We start from the raw sequence: 20,508 nt of genomic DNA, 5'->3' as shown, positions 1-20,508 counted from the left end.
CCAAGCGTACGTATTCATTAAAACACAGTTTGATTTTTCTATCCATGCCTCCAATTCCTTTGCTGAAAGGAATATAGCTATGAAGCAATAGCGGTTACTTTGCCAGATACCCACATTTCCAGTAGTACAACGGATAACAAAGGGAATTTCTACAGAAGTTTTACAGGTTTTTGTTTTCCCGTTTTTGCTCAGCAAAATAATAAACGGGGAAAAATTCTGAAGACTTCAGCTCTGAAGTTGCTGCCGTTTTAGTTGTGGGTTTTGTGGTGTGTAATTTTTGATTTTTGTGGTTTGGTGGTGGCTTATGTTGTTGCCTTATGAATGTCACAATAGAAATCAATAGTCCTCAGCCATGAACCACCAAAGAAAGGAAGAATGCTGTAAGAGACACTCTCTTCATTGAATAGCAGGTGGGGGGTATCTTTTCTCCTAGCGTTCTTTTCTGCATTTCAGCTGAATCTTTGCCACGTTCAGAGTGCATTCAGATTTCTAGGCAGACCCAGCATTCACATCTAGATACGTATTTTTCCTGTAAAACAAAGAATGTGCCTTAAGGTGTGCCTGGCTAGCTGACCTGTGCCATCACAGCCTTTTTCCTTAGTTTGAACTTTGAGAGCAGGTAACTCAATGATCCCTGTGGTTTCCTTCCACTGTCAGAGAAGAGATTGACCCTTGCAGCGCAGAGGCGATCAGCGTGGGTTTCACCTGTGGGTGGGTGCTGTGCCTCATCTGGTGAGACACTGACATAATAAATGGGATTCTGGGATCACAGAATCACAGAATTGTAGGGGCTGGAAGGGACCTCTAGCTATCATCTAGATATCCTACCAAAGCAGGCTCCCTAGAACAGGTTGCAGAGGTCAGCTCCCAACACTGGCCGAGTACCATCTAAGGAAAGTTGGTAGGTTCTGGACAACACTTTGTTAAGCCTTTGGCAGCAGTATTTTCATCTGTTTTATGGTGTTCAGCACAGTCCTCATGGAAACCTTTACCTCTTCTATCCTTTTTAAGAGCTCCGTGGAGTCGTTGTGCTGACTTCTCCTGTGTTTCAAGAGTCATCAAAGTACTCTCCAAAAAAGGAATTTGTCCCCACTTTTTCTCTGAGAGAGGTATTGCATTACCTCTGCTTGGAAAATGAGGAAGAAAGTGATTATATGATTCACCTTAATTGCACAGGAAGCTACTTGGTCTTGTCTTAATGTTACTGCTGATGCCACAGACTTGTCAGCAGGTTAAAATTGGATGTTTCTCTGATCCGGTGAGTCTCCTGTCTGCATACAGAAACTGTGTCTTGGGTTATCCTCATTGGGTTTCAAATGGATCTAAATATCCCCACTAATAAGTTAGCTTGTTCTAGATTTTATGATATTTTCCACTAGCTTCATCTGAAACTGAAAAGACATTTCCATTAATGCAGTGGAGACAAAAAGCCTCTGCTCTCTGACCCCCGCGGATTAGTGCTGTTCATCTAGAAGAAATCACAGCTGCTGCAGCTGTTGAGTGGAAGCGCTGAGGATGGCCATGACATGCTGCTAGTTGCTCCATCGCAATTAAAGCAGGCTCGTCAAGTATTGCTCATCCTGCAAGTGCCTAATGGGAGATGGTTGTGCACTGACCTTTCAAGATTGCATCACTGCTTTGTGTGCTTGAAAATAAGTAAAAAAAAAACAAAATGCAGTTTAGAAAGCAGTTGTGATATGTGGCAAATGTCCTGCTGGGTCTCATCTCAGATTTCCTGTGACTTTCCTAGTTCTTAGTTACCAGCAAACAGGGGGCATAGTTCACAGTGCAAAGGGTTCCCTCTTTTCTTCTCATTCTGCAGTATGTACAGTTCTGAATCACAGGATGGCCTGGGTTGAAAATGACCACAATGATCATCTAGTTTCAATTCCCCTGCCATGGGCAGGGTAACCAACCACCAGACCAGGCTGCCCAGAGCCACATCCAGCCTGGCCTTGAATGCCTCCAGGGATGGGGCACCCATTGTGCTGTAGGGATAAGCAGAGGCACCAGGTAATAAATCTGCCCCATTATGGCAGTTATTCTGTATGGTCAGGTAAAGTCTTGTGTTGAGTTTATCTTTTGTGTGTCAATGTAAATTGTTAAGGTAGAAAGTTTACATTATAGCTTAGAGGATAATGCAAGGCTAGTAACATCAACATGCAACTCTTTGAGTTGAGCACAGGGATAAGCAGAGGAGCAAACTCTCACTGAGTGGAATCTTTTAAATAAAATCCAACCCGTCCATTCAGTGAGATGGTGGTGTGCCTCCGCAGGTGTTGCTGCTGCTTATGTGTGCAAGTGGGGCCCAGGCGAGGCAGCCTCTCGTGCAAACCATAATGCTGATGTGTTACGAAGGAGTATTAATCAGTGAAAAACTAAAGCTCAACCGTGCTAAAGAAAGATGACGTGCGCAAATGACTTCTTCTACCTTGTGCTTGGCATGCTGCTGAGCCCTACTGGCACCCCCTGTGCAATACAGGGATGTTGCAGTTCTGCATTTCTCATGAGGAGGCCTTCACAGCCTTCACTGCCCAGATGACAAGAGATAGAGGCATCTTGTGACATCCCAAAAGTCAGAGTGCGAGATCTCTCAACAAAAGGACTCTGTTCTGCGCTGGTGAAGCAGATGTTGGCTCAGATTTCAGTTTACTCAGACAAATATGTGCCCCAGACAGCAGACAGCTTATCCGTCTACATAAATACATGTCTTCATTAGTTATCATTTTCTCCCACTATTTTTTTCTTCTGTTCTCTCTGTGATAGAAAGCCCTTTGTGTATCTGGCGCAGCATAAGATCCGCAGTCAGGTTAATGCTATTAGAAACCTTTTCTACAATGCCTTGGCCTGCAGTGGAGGATACTCTTCCCTAGGAAGCTCATTTAGTTAAGCACATTTTTTTTCTGGCAGAGCTTCCAAGGCACTGAGAGCTGAAGTTTTAACCCCTAACACGTGAGGTGATCTCTGCCCTGCACATTCAGCTGTTCCTTTAGAAAATTTCTATCTCAGCCATAGGGGAGGCCATTAGTAACAATCCACTTAACCAGTGCATCTGTACGTGCTCTTTTCTGTGTTTTGTTTTAGTTTTTTATTTCCCTGTGTGTTTGTTATAGGGGAAATGGCTGAGCCAAAGGCAGCATCTCTTGCAGCACTGTTTCTCATTGCAGCTGTTGCAGCAATGCCAGTGAGGAAGGGCAGCTGGTGAACTCTACGAGGTATTCCCGCACACCTGAGTTAGGGTACCCGAGCTGCTCCGGAGCACAGCACGGCAGAGAGCCCCGCTTTCCGAGCAGGGCTTCCCGGCAGCCCGCCGCTACGAGCGGAAGGAATGACGGCACTGAGCCCGGCCTGCAGCCCGCCGCTGCCGGGCGCTGTGCGCAGAGCTCCGCCTGCAGGCCGTAACGCTCACTGCAGGCGCATTCTGCTCAGGTTCTACACAAAACACAGCCGCGTTGCTTCATTCGTCTTCACCGCTCTTTCCCTCCATTTTCTTTTTATACCTTCGAGGATTTATTGAATTCGAAGCTGGTGCTGAAGGACCAATATGTCAAAAAATGTTCTCAGAAATGCTCACAATCGCTAAATAGAGTACTGTGTCCCGATGACAGCGCAAGGAGCACAGGTAAGCTTTTCCCCACCAGGAAAACAATACCCAGCACAATCGTGGCACCAAAATATTTATTTACAAGACATGTATATATTAACTCTTCTTTTTCTTAATCAATATTTTTGTCAAGCTATCCGGGTTTAAAATGTCCACGCCTGTTAAGAAAACAACCTTAAAATAATTAACCAGGGTCAGCTACAGTACACCACCTGCTTCCACAGTCCTCTGATAAAACACGTTCAAGGTAACAGAGAGTGTATTTACAGTAACACGGTGACAGTACTCACTCTTGCCTGCTGATGTGCTAAACAGCATCTCACAGAGCACAGAGCCAGCTGTCCCAAGCGCAGCACAGGGCTGTGCTGGCACGGCCTGCATTCAGACATCCCAGATGCGTCCCCAAGCCTTGCGGGGCTGTGAATCAGCATCCACCAGCACTTTCTGTACCTAAGGCAGAGACTTGCTGCTCTGGTGCTTGGTGACCCTGCACACAGCAGGGGGTTGAAACTAAATGATCATTGTGGTCCTTTTCAACCCAGGCCATTCTGTGATCCTATGAGTTCTGCTTTCGGATGGATGCAAACCAAAAGCAATTCCACTACAGATAATGAAGTACCGAAAAACAGAAATTTTACAAATGTTAGTAATCTTGGGTTTCATTCAAAGAGCACAATTTGGAAGGTTCTGAGCACACCAGAACGCCACGTCCAGAAACACACATTAGCTTGTGCCTAACCGAACATACCACAGTGTGGAGCCTACTGTAGGCTATTAAAGCAAATCACAGGCAAAAGCCCACAGGGTAACTGGTCAGCCTCCTGTTGCTATGGATCTACAGAAAGCAAGCCTCCCACTACTCTCCAAGGGGTTCAATCATCACCAAATTGCATCGATTCGAAAAGAAGAAACAAACATCAATGTGACTTTGCTTCTACTTCCCTAGAAACTCCACAGTGTTTTACTACTTCCTTGTGAATTATAGCAAGCTCCTACCATTCAGTCTGAATAAATACTTTTCTTTGTACAAGCCAGCATATTTAATTGTATTGTATTTTAACAGTGATGTCTCCATATATGTAGTGGGCTAGCACGCAGTGGCATCTGTTCTTTACACTAAAAACAACCTGTCAACTTTACAAGTAGTTCAGATCAGCAGAAAGGGTTAAAAAGGCATTTTGAATATCACACACTGATACTGCTGCCATTCAGGAACAGAATAAAAATTATTTAGAAATTGTAGAATTTCAACTTGTGAGGATGGGTATTTTCAACCAAAGTAAAGACTCGTCCCAGAAAGCCACGGTGGAAGGAAGGATGTCAGGAAGGCTAAGTCTCTTCTGGCTTTTTTAAAGAATCACTTTTTAGCAGGGAGCTCCATAATCTTGGACACTGTTATTTTCTCCAGTCATAGGGGAGCTGCCTTTTAGCTGAGCTGGAAACAGTTTAAAACACGACTCAAGTTGACCATACAGCTGTGCACAGTATAGTCTTGCTGTCACTTGCCACAGTTAAAACAAACAAACAAAATAGTGAATAGACTATTACAAGATCTACAGAAGAGTCTTCTCTTAATATCTAGAACACCACAAGGTGCCATGGTCCCATGCCCAAATGATTAGCTACTAGCTCTCGGGCTCAAACGAACTCACTGGTCCTGTGTATAAAGCTGTTTGGCTAACAGCCTGAATCACACCACCCCTAGGATGGGGCTTCCATTATTTATCTTTTTAATTGCAGTAATGCATCCGGCTGTGTGTGTGCACAGGTGAGGCATCAAGGTCTCGCAGAACAGCAGGATATAACCTAATAAAAACTGATACTAAAAACAAAACATCTCTGGCCCAGGCTGGAATAAATGTTGAGTTTGGAGGCTTTGGCAATTATTGTTTTCCGTCTGCTTGGTTTAAAATTCATTTTGTAATATGGAAATCACACATGGAAATTCTTAGTAAGATTCACTATTTTTTAAAAGTGTATGAAATACAACCATGCTAAATTGGTAAGTTTATAACAGTATTGTAGCTCTTTACATCTGTACTCTAACATTCCATGTTGGGAAAAGACCGTGCTCTTAGGAAGCCCAGGCTGCTAGGTGCTTCATGTCATCTTCATCCTCCACTCTCTTCCTGGTTGAAACTGCACAGAGAGAAAGGTTAACAATAATCATTAACTAACAATAACGATCAGAAACAATTTAATTTGTGAACATCAGGCCTTGCATACTGCTTTTTAGTTTTAAGATCTTGGGTCACGTTACTCAGAAGAAAGGTGAACATAGGTAATGGTGATGAAGCTGATAGCCTTGGCTCTGTACAGCACTGCTTAGCAGCAGCTACAGACATCGGTGTGTTATCAACGCTGTTTTTCTCCAAACCACTGCATCATACCAGACACCAAAGAAAACAATTCCACCCCTGCTGAAACTAAGACACAGGTACAACTGATGCGTCACACCATTAGCTCACATACAACCCCACTGTTAACAATACAGGTCTCATTTACCTCCTGCTGAAAGTTTCCTACAGAAAACACATTTGACCCCAAAAAGCTCCTACATGAGTGAGCAAGCACTGCAACACTGTTTTCTCCCCTCCACTTAAGCAGAAGCAAATGACCTGTCCCTGGCTGGCCTGTGACTACCTTGGAAAGGTGGCTACCTTTCCAAATACTGCTGAAGGGTTCTGCATGCACACATCATGCATGTGTCCTGGCAGTGTTCAAGAGATGTCTGGATGAGGTGCTACATGACATGGTTTAGTAGGTTGTGGTAGAAATGGTGATGGGAGGATGGCTGGACTAGATCATCTTATAGGTCCTTTCTAACCCAGTGATTCTATGTCCAGTTTCCAAATGGTATCACTACATTTTAATGGGAGTTATCATCTATTGAAAGGAAAAAATGTCCTAAACATGCTTTGCTCGAGTGGCTACTTGGTTAGCTGCTCTGCTCGCAGCAGTTAGTAATACTCAGCTCAGGTCCTACACTCACTTTCTTACTGTTTTTTTAAAGCCCAAACCTCCCATTCTGTTTTCACACCGCCCGAATCATAACCCCATTCAGTGACCTTCAAACTGAACAAACAGCCTTCATTCAGTGACCTGCAAACTGCATGCTCTACTGCCCAGGTTCAGCCTAGGCTCTCCCCAGCTCCATGCTGTGTGTGCGTCAGGATTTGCATTACTGGGTGTGCACCAGCCCTGCGTGTTTGTTTTAGTGCAGCCAGTCAGTTCCTGCCTTACTGCTGGGAGCTACCATCACAGAAGAGATCCTGAGTACCACTTCTAAAGATTCAAGCTGGGAGAAGGACACAGAAGACCAACAGGTCAAACCCCTACTCTGCAGGTGCCACTGGCTTACTGTTCAGCAGGGGAAGGTCATAGTGTCGTGCTCTACCCCACTTCCTCTACCTCTAACATCATGCACGTCCAACTAGAAGCAGCATAGAACCATTAATTGCTTTGTTCTTATTTCTTTGTAAAAGTAAGCATACAGTTACAAAATAGATTAGCCAGTTTTGCAAAAGCGACTAATTTTTCCCAAAGCAGCCATTTAGAAAGATGAAGTAGCAAATCTGGGATAATGAGAATCACATGGAGACGGTGTGGGTTCAAATAAAACACTCAGCTGGCACAGTTGGATCTGGAAAAGGAGATACGAACAAGCCAGAAATGCCGAGACTACAGTCTGCACTGAGTTTGCCTAAATCCATTTTCTTCCTGGCTTTTCCTCCATTTAACACAAGGAGATGAGACCACGGTTCCAGCTGGAACATTTTCAATTGCTTCTCAGGGATTTAAAGTGTCACTTGCCAAAACACACGAGTCTTCAGAATGAGCTGACCTAGGTACCCCATTCTGCAGAGAATGCACCACACAGCTGTGTCATGAGTGTTATTCTTGCCTCTGATTATCTATTCTCTCTTTACTAGCACCAATACACAGCAAGTCTTACAGCTCCTAGAGAACAGGGACACAGTGAAAGATACAGTTAACAGTTGTCTGTCCCAAGCTTAATTCAAAACAAACACAGCGTAACTACAGAAAAACAAGAGTACTGCTTAATGTTCCAGAGAGAGAAACCAAAGGCATGACAATGTTTCTTTCAATTTGCACGCCTTGCTACCTCTTGCATTTCTAATTACAGTATCAGTGGCAAATACCAAACCACTAACCTGAAAAACTGAATTTTTGTGATGCAAACGTTTTGTATCTAGGTCAGACTCCAATTAAAAAAGATTATTTCACTGCCATGGGAAAAAAATAAATCTTCCCATTCTCTGGTGATTTCACTATATTTCAGCAGGAGATGCACCAGGATATGTGAAAGGTCAAGTTCCCTGAATTTGCCTCTTCAGATCTATAGAGATTTTGGTCCTAAATGCTCTCACAAATCAAACTAGAATTCCTTTTTCTAATAAACTATGCAAGAATAGGTAAGGAATTTACAATGCTTTAGAAAACAAAGCAGAGTTAAATACATATCTGTGATTTTCTCTCACTCTTTGACACACAGCATGGCTTAATTATGAGAAACCTAAAATGGCAAGCAAGCAGTTTACCAGGGCGAGAAGGTAGCGATGTGGATGGAACACTTGGCAGCCTGACATCTCGCATTCTCTTGTTCATTTCTTCTTGCTCCAGTTCTTCTAATTCTGCCATCAACTCATCCTAAATTCAAGGAGAACATTAACAAATTCATTGTCCTGACAGTGATCTCAGACATGGGCACTTGTAACCGCCATAAAGCAAAGTATGACTGAAATAACAGTTTATGCTTGATAAAGAAAGATTATTAAGTAGTGTACTGCAAGTATCATTTTCATAACTGTGAAAACAATAACCTTCACTGAAAGTTCAAATAAAGATGATGGAAGTTAGAAACAGGTCAAAGTATAAAACTAGAAACAAAAAGGCCAGTGTACTATTCGTGACAAAAAGGCAAACGGAGAGAAAAAAGTCCAAATGCCTTCATCAGATTTGTTCCAAATCTACAGACTGCGCAGTTCTAACAGATTCTAATTTTAATGCGCATCTTTTCACATTTTAAAGACCAAACAGTTTCCATTGGTTATAAGGCAGACTGTCATTAATTGTTGTGCTTCCATCCTTTTATGCTAGGCCCAGGATTATGTGTGATTTCAAAGCAGCACTGGGATGAGAGTTGTTCTCCTGGGTCTTGTTACTCACTCTTGAGGCACACAACACCTTTGGGCTGCAGAAGTTAATTTGGGCAGATAGTCTCATCTACAAGCATAACATTAAAAATAAAAAGGCTTCATGCTTTTTAAAAAGCTTATTCCTTGGATTCTACTCAGCTATGGTAGGACCTTGTTTTGCATTCTTCCTCATACATACAGTGTCATGCCAGGGAGAAATAACCCTTATGTTTACGTGTCTATTTTGAGCAGCACAAATTACATGTTTCAGTGGTATGCATGTGAAGAGGAAATCCAAGTGCGTGGTCAAAATGTCCTTCAAATGAAAAGAAAAAATGAAATCTCCTCCTCCAGCATAAATCCTCCAAAAACCTAGTGATTAAGCCACTGATTCTAGCACTCTTAAGCTGAAGTAGCATGCAAACCAGATTTCCCAATGACTGAACAAGTACTGTAAATATTAGGCTTCTATGCAAAAGCAGTGCTGCTACAATGATGCCTCACGTGACTGACAGTGGCTTATTTTCCCAAAACAGGAAACACTCATTAACTCAGACCAGCACCTCAGGGAATTTTGGGTCAATCTGCACTACATCTAATGAGTCTAAACCCCTGAAAGTTAAGCAGTGATGAAAACTGAGTGATCCTGTACAGCTGCATGGGATGGCAGTATGTTTTCCAGTTGACTGGAGCCCAGTTTACGTCAGCCAAATCCCATTCTTTACACCAATATTAATGATTTAGATTCAAAGTGGAAAAACAGGAAAGAAGATAATGGAGAGAGAAAAAAAAAAAAATACAGAGAATCACTACCATTTTCAAAAACTCATGGAAAAAAAAATAACTTCTGAATGAAAAAGCAAACAGAAATTAATTAAGCAAATACGATTTAGCACATGTATTTTTCTCTGCTGTCCATTTGGGTATGTAGGAATTAATTAACTGGAAGGGTGGGAGTTGCTTGATTCTTTAAGAGATTATTCAAATGATTCCGAGTGCTTGGCCATCTTAACACAAAGTAGCACAATTAGTTTGATTTTGTATTTTAACTCAGTCTGGCCTCCAGCTGTACATCCCACAGATTGCACAAAGCACACTCAACCTCTCAGCAGTAAGGACCTCCTCGCACACAGCAGTCAAATCCAACCGTTGGATGAAAGCTACTGCAACAAAGTTTCAGAAGTTAGAGTTTCCTGGAAGGTGCCTGGGAAGAGAGCTCTACAGGAGAACCCTCACTGCCTGCAACAGGAATTACTTCTACATTCTTTCCTACAATAGAAAATCCAGAAAATAATGGCAGGACCAGCATCTACGAGCACCAAAACAATACAGTATCTGAAAATGTGACCCAGGTATGCAAAAATTGGAGCAGTAGGCTGTTCATGGTGCAGTGACAGCAAAACGCATTTTGTTAAATGGATGCCTGTTTGGAGCACAACAAATTATACCTTCCAGAATCCATTTAGAGCAGTACAAATTACATGTTTAAGTATGCTTTAGTGACCTTCTCCTTCTATGGTGCAACTGAGAACGCTACAATTGAAAATAACAACTATGGCTCTGGGTTTGAAACTTTCTTTTTCTTAGTCCATATTTTTATTATTTCCATGTTTCTTATTTCTACAAAGATCTAAGTAAACATAAGATGTCATAGATAGGATAAGTTAAGAGCCACGGAACTTCATGTCCTCACCTTTTGAGAAATAAAACACTGGAACAAACCACTGTACCACAAAACAACTACGGAGTGATCTTACAGCCAAAACTCAGTTCTTAGTAGAATACTGACCTCATCAAACTCATCACCAAACGCAGCTCTGTTTGAGATAGCTTCTGAAATTTCCTGAGCAACATCTTGCTGCTCAGTGATATCTTGCATCAAGTCATCAATTTTGTTCAAGTCCCTGCAACATAACATAGCAGTTTTCAGAGACACGTTATTCAAATTGTGCAGAAGGGACTCGGAAACACCTGAAGAGACCCCAGTTTACTTCTATTTAAGCAGAAGAACTCACATGGAGTAATTTCCCTTACTTAAACCTTACTGTTTCCTGGCAAGTTTTAGTGTGTTTTACTCAGTCCAGTTCCTTCCACTGTGGCATAACAACACAAGTCATTCTGCAGCAGCCTGTGCTTCCCCTCTCTCTGCTTCTCATACATCCATCAGCCAACAGCTACAATCACTGGGCAGAGCACATCTCCTTCCTGAGGTCAGCATCTTTATAGATGGATCTTTTTTGATGTTAAACATTCACCAGAACTGGGGGAAACTTACAAGGACCGCACTTGGAAGTTTCCCTTTATTGTTAACTTCATTATTGTTTTGGTTCCTGTTTACTTTTGCCAGAACAACCTTTCTGATATAACTCTTTATTCAGGCAGGAAAACACCTCATGAAACAACATAGGCCATATAAAAGTATTACACACACAAAAAGAAAAAAATACTCTACCTTTTATTCAAGCCTAACAAGTACTTTGAACCACACAGTCCAGCTTAGAGACTTTGAGGAAGAGCATCCACTTAGTTGAAGAAATCCAGTTTTATTGTGGAAAACTTGAGGGCAGCAACAGGTCTCTGCTGCCAAGGCATATTTACAAAAAAAAAAAAAGTACCACCTGGGTCTCTTTAGTTAGCTGGACTTCCACTTAAACTTGCTGCTAAGAAAAGATATTTTTCTGCCAAATTTTACACAACAGCACCAACAGCATTCCTGGCATTAAATGCTTGAACCAAAATGAAGTCAAAAACTGAATGACTGGATACAACAGACCATAGCAATGATATAGTTTAAAAGTTGTTACCAAGCTCCTTTTGAAAGCTAGTAGAAGTGACTTACATATTTTCATGCACTTTTTTCATAGCTTGTGCAGCATAACCCATATTCTTGAGCACTTCTGTGTTCGTGTGCGAATTCTCCAGCGCCTCTCTCTGGAATTCAATGGTTGAGAGCGTCCCATCAATTTGACTCAGCTGCTTCTCATACCTCTTTTTTCTCTTCAGTGCTTGTAAAGCAGCTGGAATGCAGAGACGCACAGTACATTGTGTATTTTCATAGCAAAACACAAGGACAAGCAGTTCAGTAAGAGTCTGACCAGAGGAAGTCACAGTTCTCACCCTCCTACCTTACTAGCAGAGAGGCAAACTTTGACCACAGTGGATCAGCAGTCTGTTTATCACCAACATGCTGTTGCACTAACATGCTGGGAAGCCTCTTTTAGGTTAAATCCTTTTAGAACAGGCAAGAGCAGCATCCTCCTCCTCAAGATCCAGAAGATCTTGAATTCCATCATGTGCATGTGGAGAAAATGGGGAAGATAGGGATGAAAAAGAAAAACATCAAAGAGAAATCAGAAAGTAGGAAATGAGAAAGAAGAGATTGCAAAACCTAAGGAAAATACAAGGAAGACAGAGCAAGAAGATCTGGCATCACGGCCACCTCTGCATCAAAGGTTTGTCTCAGCAGCAGAAAGAGTCAAGTGTAATGGCAAGTCCAAATGACCTAATCTTAGCTCAGAGGGAGGATTCACACTTCTTGGCTTTCAGTTGTATCTTCTGTTCCTTGTACTCAGCAAGAAACATACATTTAGCACTCAGAACTTGAAAATATATAGAAGATATAAGGCTTCCGTGGACAAGACCACACTTAAATCCAGCACCTAATTATCCCTTTAAATCAGGGAGATTACTGTTCTGTAAGCAGCGTACTTTGCCCAGAGTAAATCATTACCAGCATAAAGGCACGTGACAAACAGAAGGAGAAAAGGGCTTTCACTCAGTTTCTGGGTGTGGAACACACAGTCTTGCCACAACCATTTCCTGACCACTATTCTTTCCAAACTCTACATGAGCCAGGCAAGATAAAGCATACAAAAGAGACTGGATTGTGACTTAAAAAAAAAAGAGAGAGACAGAGAAACGATTGCTTTTTCAAAGCCAGTTAATAGCTGTGTCTTTTTTCCTGTTATATTTAATTTTTTAATCATGTTCAGAGCCAGCAAGCAACTGCAGTTCCCAGTCAGTGGAAAAAAGCAATTACTGTTGGTGTTCTGTTTAAGTGATCGCTTGTGTGAAAAACAATCTAGACACTGGGGAATCCAGTTCTCCAAATAAAGCAAGCATACCCTAAAATATGTATTTACTGCTTTACTGACAAGTGCTGGAATCAACATGGTCAAAATTGCCATCATTAGCTGCACAAGGACAAGCATTCACACAGACTGTGAAATACATTGTCTTTGGAATCTACAGAAAAGTGCATGAGGACAGCAAACCACAATCAAAATAGATTAACTCAGTATTTAAATTCAGCATTTACCCAGCTTTTGGGACACAGTCTGAAGCTTTGCAGTCCCAAGCATGAATATAGGTTGGGCAACAAGTGGACGGAAAGCAGCCCTGCAAAGGAGGATGTGGGGGTATTGGTGGATGAAAAACTGAACAAGAGCCAGCAGAGTGTGCTTGCAGCTCAGAAAGACAACTGCTTTCTGGGCTACATCAGAAGAGGGGTGGCCAGCAGGGGAACAGAAGCATCGTCCCCTTCTACTCTATCCTTGTGAGGCCCCACCTGCAGTACTGCATTCAGGTCAGAGGCACCCATTCTAAAAAGGAGATGGAGCTTCTGGAGAGAGTCCAGAGGAAGTCACAAGGATAATCGGGCTGGAGCAGCTCTCCTATGAAGACAGACTGAGAGAGTTGGGAGCTTTCAGTCTGGAGAAGAAAAGGCTTCAGGGAGACCTCAGAGTGGCTTTTCAGTGACTTACAGAGCAAAGGTCATATTAGCAAATCAATTCACACTTTTTTCTTAATCAACCCAGGTGTAACATATGCCCTTAATTGCAAGGTTCTGTAATTATAGCCCTACAGATAAAATGAGAATTTCGTTGTTACCTGAAATCTGTTTTTTCTGTTTTACAGATTATAATTAAATTTACTTTTAAGTGATTTTCCACTGCGCACACAAGCATTTTGAAATCTGTGTACCAATTCTTGCAAGCACATATTTAAATGCTTCACAGAAATGTTACGCATAATAAACTGAAATGTAATTTCTATTAATTAAAAAGAAAAAAAGAAAAAGAAAAATTGAAGAGAACATCAACTTACTTTACTGAAGCTCTAAGAATGACATTGAAAGAGAGCGTTGCCCATTTCCAAGATTTCAGAAAAGGAAAGACAGCCAGGTAGGATGAGTCTAAGTAGGGGCAGAGTCTGAAGAAGAAGCGTAACACCTGTTTAACAAGGAAGAAGTGGAGGTCTTCACCAGGACAAAGAGAAAGCAGTCTCAGATGCTCTGTTTTGCTCCAGTGAAGCAGATTCAACTCCTGCATTTCATAATGGAGTGCTTAGCAATTCCTTGTAGTTTACCAGCTGTGTTGTGCTCTACTTCAAGTCCAACAAGTAGGACACAGCTTAGTAGGATTAGGAACCACTGTTTTTAATTTGACTTTTTATTCTATTTTCCAATTCAGTGAGTGGAACAGCAACAGACTATTACATCAGTGTAGGTGTGCATGTTGAAGAACCACTGTTATTTACACACAGACGCTTTTCCAGCATTGTGCTAAGCTGATGCTTTAGCAAGGAAGAAGAAATGACCAAAATTGGCCATTTCTGGCAACAGTAATAGTAATTCTGGCCACACTGAATATCCAGGTTTCTAAAGTAAAGAACACAAACAGTGGCACAGTCGTGGCACTTTCATCACAGTCTCATGATAGATCAGAATTCAAAATTATCACTGTGATTTCTCATTTCATCTACAAGCCCTCCACCAATCAGTACAGGAATTGGTAATCTCATATTCTGAAGTAAAATTAAGAACATCGTGTAATAAGCTTTAAAATTCCCCGGGCAAAACTGGTTATGTCTTCAGAAGACGTAACACCACTGTGAAAACACTGGATCTCATTCTTGGCTAAGGTTCACAAAAACTCCATATCCCATAAGGGACTGATGGATTACAGAATGTGAGCTCAAACTAGGAACTCGGAGATGAAATGCTGCTGAGGCTGTAAAAATCACACCACTTTAAGATTATTATCAGCACTCTTCATCTTTTAAATCCTATGAGGAAAGCCACAAACAGTTACAACTGAGGCAATAATTCGGTAACAATAAGGCACTTGACTCATTATAACCACTCCAGCTGACAGCAAGATACTTTGAACGTGACCAAAAAGAGCAGAGAACAATGGCTCTAAGTCACAAAACAAAGACACACTTAAAAGTTTCCTCTTCTCTCCCTGCCACAAACCTTCAGTCCCTACCTGTCACACACCCTGTCACACACTGCAGGGATGATGGCCCAGCCCCTACCAGCATGCAACTGCCACACTGCTCTTCAGTTTCGACAGCATTCTGGCTACAGGTAGCTCATTGGAAAGGAATGCTACATGGCTACACCAACATTGCCCAAATGTACCACACAAGGTACTTAGCAGCATCCACTCATATAAGCCTACCTGTTATTCTGACCTTCTTCACAGGGTTTGTTCTCAGTAGTATTATATGGCTCTCTAGGTTAAGCTTTATTCCTATTCTGGATATAGAGAAAAAGAAAAAATGAAGGAAAAAAAAAAAAAAAAAAAGGAAATAAAAGAGGTATGGCTTCTTTCTATGTACTTTAACTCATTTCTTTTCATTTATCTGTATTTTAGGATCTGTGGTAGACTTCAGGCTGAAACAAAGTTATTTTCACAGGCACTGACACACTTCAGAAAACCCTTTTCCTTCTAAATGGACTTCTCAGGAAGCGAAACAGAAATAAAAGACTTGCATGTCTGTGAAGCTATGAGACAGGAGAGGTGAAGGTCAGAGGCATAAGGATTATTGTTAGAGCAAACAAGCAGTAACAATAAAGCAGCTTTTGAAGAACAGAACACAAATACTTCCCAGGACTACCCTAGAGGAACATTTTTTTGTACTCTGTGCTTATTCATACATTCAGCATTGCTGATAAACTTGCTTTAAACAAATAAACAAAGAGTCCTGGTCATCATTCCATCACTCAGTTAACAGTGGAGGCAGCAGCCCTCCACATGCTAAAAGAATACCCAGTATGAAGGTGGGAAGTTTCAGGTGAAAAAGCTTCTCTGTGGTGAGCTGTATTGGATCCTAACCCACGATCATAAAGAAACTGGGTGTTGTCATGGCTAATCCGGACATGATGAGCCAAAGAAGCACAGAGAAAACACATCTTGCACCTCTCCAGCACTACCCCAATTTCTCAACTTGAACCTCATCAATTCTGACACTTTGAATCATTTTCTGTCCTTTAAATTTTGCTGCGTGACCTTCAGAATATTGAAGATGAAGAGTCAGTGTGCTGCTGGATTTTGGAGCTGTGCAATGATTGAAACATCAAGAGATACTCTAGAAAATAAAGCAAGAGAAATAAAAAAAAATCCTGAGTTATGATCTGATATGGTGAGACATTTGAAGGCAATGTGAATCGTACGAATAAATACTGCTCATCATGACATAATCTCTCCAAGGGAAATTCTAGCACACACTGCTGTTCAGAGAACCCTGTGATAGTCTAGCTGCAGTAAAATGTCACCATTAGGTAACATGGCAAATGTATCATCCCCAAAGCACAGCTAATTTCAAATTCAATACAGGAACTGCAGAGATGTAGACTTCATAAAGGAGATGTCAAATATATTTAGCTGACACTTTGGATCTGTTTACATAGCTAACATGTTACAGCTTTAAGGCAAATTAAATCTTCCGATGTCACATGAACCCATCCAACACTCAGTCTCATCTGAACTTGTGAAAAATTGCTGGCTCCTGAATATGATCTCACTTGTGTCAGTAAAACTGACTCACACTCATAAGCATAAAAATCAAATGAGATCATACTAACTTGGAGCACTGTCCGTACCTGGATAAATCCTGCTTCATCCCAGACACTCCTGTTTTAAGCTCCACAGGCTCCTCCACAGGCGCAATTATGAAAAGAACACATCAAGCTACCCACCAGTTCCTTTTGAAATATTTGCTTTAACAAGGCATTGTAGATTCCAACTTTCATTCTCTCGTTCACACTCTGTGTTTACACAGCACTACTACAGGCACAGTCTAGCACAGATTTCCTCTGTAACATAGCACAGGGAGCAGTTAGTGTTGTTGTACACTAATGAACTGTGATAAAAACTAGCACAAATGTCACATCAAATGAGGGATATTCTTGGGGAATTAAGCTTACTCGGGCTGTCAAATTCAATTGTTGTGGCACAGCAAGGTGAGTTTCTCTTATTTCTCATGACTGCAGTTTCACCACCTCCTTTTGGCTTTAGAACCATTTTTTACACTAAAAAAATCCTTCTCTGTACTTCTTGCCCTACTTTCTCTTTACTGACCTTAACTGTGGGTTACTGAGGAAACGACAAGAAAGATCAAAGGGAGTTACTTCTGCCCACAACTAGTTCAATATCCAGTTTGCAATAAGACTTCACATACACCTGCATAGATAAAACCAGAAGGATTGCACACTGAGCGCAGCAGAGGAAACAAACACCTGGGAGAGAAGCTTCACAAGCCTAATGCCACATGTGTTAAGCATAAGGCAATGGGGTTGACTAACAGCCGGAACCCACATAAACCAGTCAGGTTGCAGGAAGCAGATCTGCCTTCTCCCAGTAGTGAGTAATTGCCTCTGCACCATTCCCTCCTTTGCAGGTGCCCAAGCTCTTCTGCAGCTGTGGAGCCAGAGAAACTTAACCTAGCCAGGGCAAAAACAATCTAGCTGAAAAACTAAGACATTTTATAGCTGCTGTCTGGAACACACCCTTCAGGAAGCTCTAACAAAAAAAGGATGGGAGAAGTGTGAGGCAGGACTGAGGCAGGAAACTGCAGTAATGGCAGCTTAAAGTGTAGGCATGGCACGAAGTTCTATAGCAACATGTCTAGGTCTTGGTAGGAATTGCTACAGGCATAGGAATGAGCCTGTTTCCTTGTGTCAGCCCCACTGGTCTTGCACAGTGACCTATCCCTGATAGCTATCTGTTCACTGTGTCCCACAGTGTGTCCCACAGTGTGACTTTGCAGCCAGATTCCCTCCCTGAATAGCCAGCTCCAGTTGAAGGCAGGGAAGCCTGTAAGAACTCTCTTAAGATATCTGGAACATGACAACCCTCAACGTGACATCCTTGAGAGCTCACATGCCACAGGCAGACAGACTCAGCTGCTGGGCTGGCGTTGGTCCCTTAAAATCTGACCAATTCCTACCAGTGTTTTCTAAGCCTAACTAAATACTTCTTGCTAACAACTATTAAGTGCTAAAGTATTACAAATACATTAAGGGGATAATCAAAACACTCCTCACAAGCTCTAAATTATATGCCATTAACTTTTTAAATTATCCAGCAACAGAAGGAGCAGGTGAAAGAACTACTCTTTTGTTACATTGTGAATCATTGATTCAGAACATTCTGCCTCTGTTTGGAAGCATTTAAGAAAAAATAAGTCTTGGAGTAGACAATCAGGAATCCAGGCAACTTCAAAAGGTAATTATCTCATTTCTCAAAGGTCTGCGTGTCCCTGTGGTCCCAACCATTTGCTTCCCAGAGACGACAGCACTGATGTAAGCAGAATCCTGACCTTATTTATTACCGCCCACAGGACTACAGGCACAAAACTAGTTAAGAATGAAGCATCCTCTTATCGGTCAGCCACAATGACTCCACAATGCACCAAACACAAATGGATACCAAAGCCACCACAGCGGCCAACTGCAGGAACCTGGCCATTTAAAGACACACAACCCACTCAGGTCGCCACTTAAAGGTTCTCCCGAGCAGACACGGGGCTCACCTCGCCTGTTCTTGGTGCCGTGCTGCCGAGCCAGCGCCAGCTCCCGTTCAATCCTGGTCTCCAAGTACTCCTGCTTCTTGCTGAGCATCTCCTCCGTCTCCCGCAGCCGGGCCAGGGCCTCCTGCGGCGAGGGCCCCCCACGGCCCTTGGAGGCCGCGGAGCCGCCCCCCTTGAAGAACCTGGAGATCTTGCTCATCGCGGCGTCGGAAGGCTCTGCCCGGGCCGGGCCGCCTCAGAGGCGCGATGGCACTTCCCGGGCCGCGGTACGGCACCTGGCGGCGGGGCGGGCCGGGCCGGCCTCACCTCCCGCCCCCGGATCGCGCGTACCCCCCGAGCGGCGAGAGGGCGGCGAGCTCCGAGGGCAGCACCGGCGTTGACGGGCGGCGGGCGGGCGGCGCCGGGCGGGACAGAGGGCGGCGGGGAGGCGGGCAGCTGCCCGGCGGACGTGGGGCGGCGGCGGGAGCGGCGGCGGGGAGGCTCCTACCGAAGGAACGCTCCTGGCGCGTTTCCCTGCCCTGCCCCACCTTCGGCTGAGTGCTCACGACGTGCTTTGGTAGTAATGCAGGAAGCGCAGTCCTGTTTTGAGATGACCGGACATTGAAAGTTTAGGGATAGCTCTACAGCTTGCGTTTTCCTCCAGTTTCAGGATCATAAAGGCTGGAAAAGACCTCAAAGATCATCTAGTCCAACTGTCAACCCATCCCCACCATACCACTATACTAAGTCCCCTCTGTGTCACATCTCCACATTTCCTAACACTGCCAGGGATGCTGACTCTACCTCCTCCCTGGGCAGCCTGTGCCAGTGCCTCTCCACTCCTTCTGAGAAGAAGTGTTTCCAAATATCCAACCTGAATCACCCCTCACACGACTTGAGGCCATTCCCCCTTGTCCTATCACTGTTACCTGGGAGAAGAGGCCAACCCCCACCTCCCCACAACCTCCTTTAATGCAGTTGTAGAGGGCAATATGATCTCACCCGAGCCTCCTCTTCTTCAGACCAAACAATCCTGTTCCCTCAGCTGCTCCCCATAGGACTTGTGCTCCAGACACACCATCACAGAATCGCAGAATTGTAGGGATTGGAAGAGACCTCTGGAGATCATCTAGTCCAACCAACTCCCCTCCCAAAGCATGTTCCCTACAGTAGGTCACAAAAGAAAGTGTTCAGACTAGTCTTGAATATCTCCAGGGGAGACTCCACAACATCTCTGGGCTGGCATTCCAGTGCTGTCACACTGATAGTAAAGAAGTTCTATATTCTGTTTGTACAGAACTTCCTGTGCTCCAGTTTCTGCCCATTGCCCCATGTTCCACAGCTGCTCTCCATCAAAATGAGTCCACTCTCATGGACTTGACTCCCACATATTTATGAAGTGATGAGCTCCCCTCTCAGCATTCTCCAGACTGAAATGTCTCAGGTCTCTCAGCCTTTCCTTATACAGAGGCTTTGTTGCCTTTCATAGGACACACTCCATGGCCTCAATGTCTTTCTTCCAGTAAGTCTCATACTGCAAGGAGTGTTTTCAGAGGAACAATCACCTCACTAACAATGCCAACCAATCAGGAATGTGCCAGCACCTGATGCGTGATGTCAGTGACAAGCAGGTGACACAGACTCCTTGTAAATACTGGATGCAGAAGTCAGTGGTGACACAAGCTCTGTGGTGGCGAGTGGCAGCTGTGAGCCATGCTCTGCACTGTGCTGCAAGAGGACACTTGTGTGTAAGCGCCCTGAGGCTCTTGTATGGCCTCACCTCAAGCACTGCATGCAAATTTGAGTGCTACGATATAAAAAGGACATGAAACTAAAACTATAAGCATCCACAGGAGAGCTACAAAAATGGTAAAGTATCCAGAGGGCAAAATGTGTGAGAAGCAGCTGAGGTCCCTGTGTGCGCTCAGCGCAGAGCAGAGGAGCTGAGGG

The 20,508-nt window shown here is 43.3% G+C and overlaps 1 protein-coding gene across 1 annotated transcript; it reads right to left on the bottom strand.

Annotated features, from left to right (window-relative positions):
• Positions 1–3,660: 3,660 nt before the first annotated feature.
• CHMP4C (charged multivesicular body protein 4C) lies at positions 3,661–18,929 on the bottom strand. The gene is made up of 5 exons (XM_052703337.1): positions 18,583–18,929; positions 11,603–11,780; positions 10,553–10,667; positions 8,167–8,275; positions 3,661–5,743 (listed from the first exon to the last, which is right to left on the bottom strand). Exons 1-5 carry the CDS (start codon positions 18,776–18,778, stop codon positions 5,679–5,681), a joined length of 663 nt encoding a protein of 220 aa, XP_052559297.1. The 5' UTR covers positions 18,779–18,929; the 3' UTR covers positions 3,661–5,678.
• Positions 18,930–20,508: the final 1,579 nt, after the last annotated feature.

Source organism: Tympanuchus pallidicinctus, unplaced genomic scaffold (genome assembly GCF_026119805.1).
Source record: "Tympanuchus pallidicinctus isolate F22 unplaced genomic scaffold, pur_lepc_1.0 scaffold5, whole genome shotgun sequence".
Taxonomy (NCBI): Eukaryota; Metazoa; Chordata; class Aves; order Galliformes; family Phasianidae; genus Tympanuchus; species Tympanuchus pallidicinctus.
This window is presented reverse-complemented; position numbering and strand designations above follow the sequence as displayed.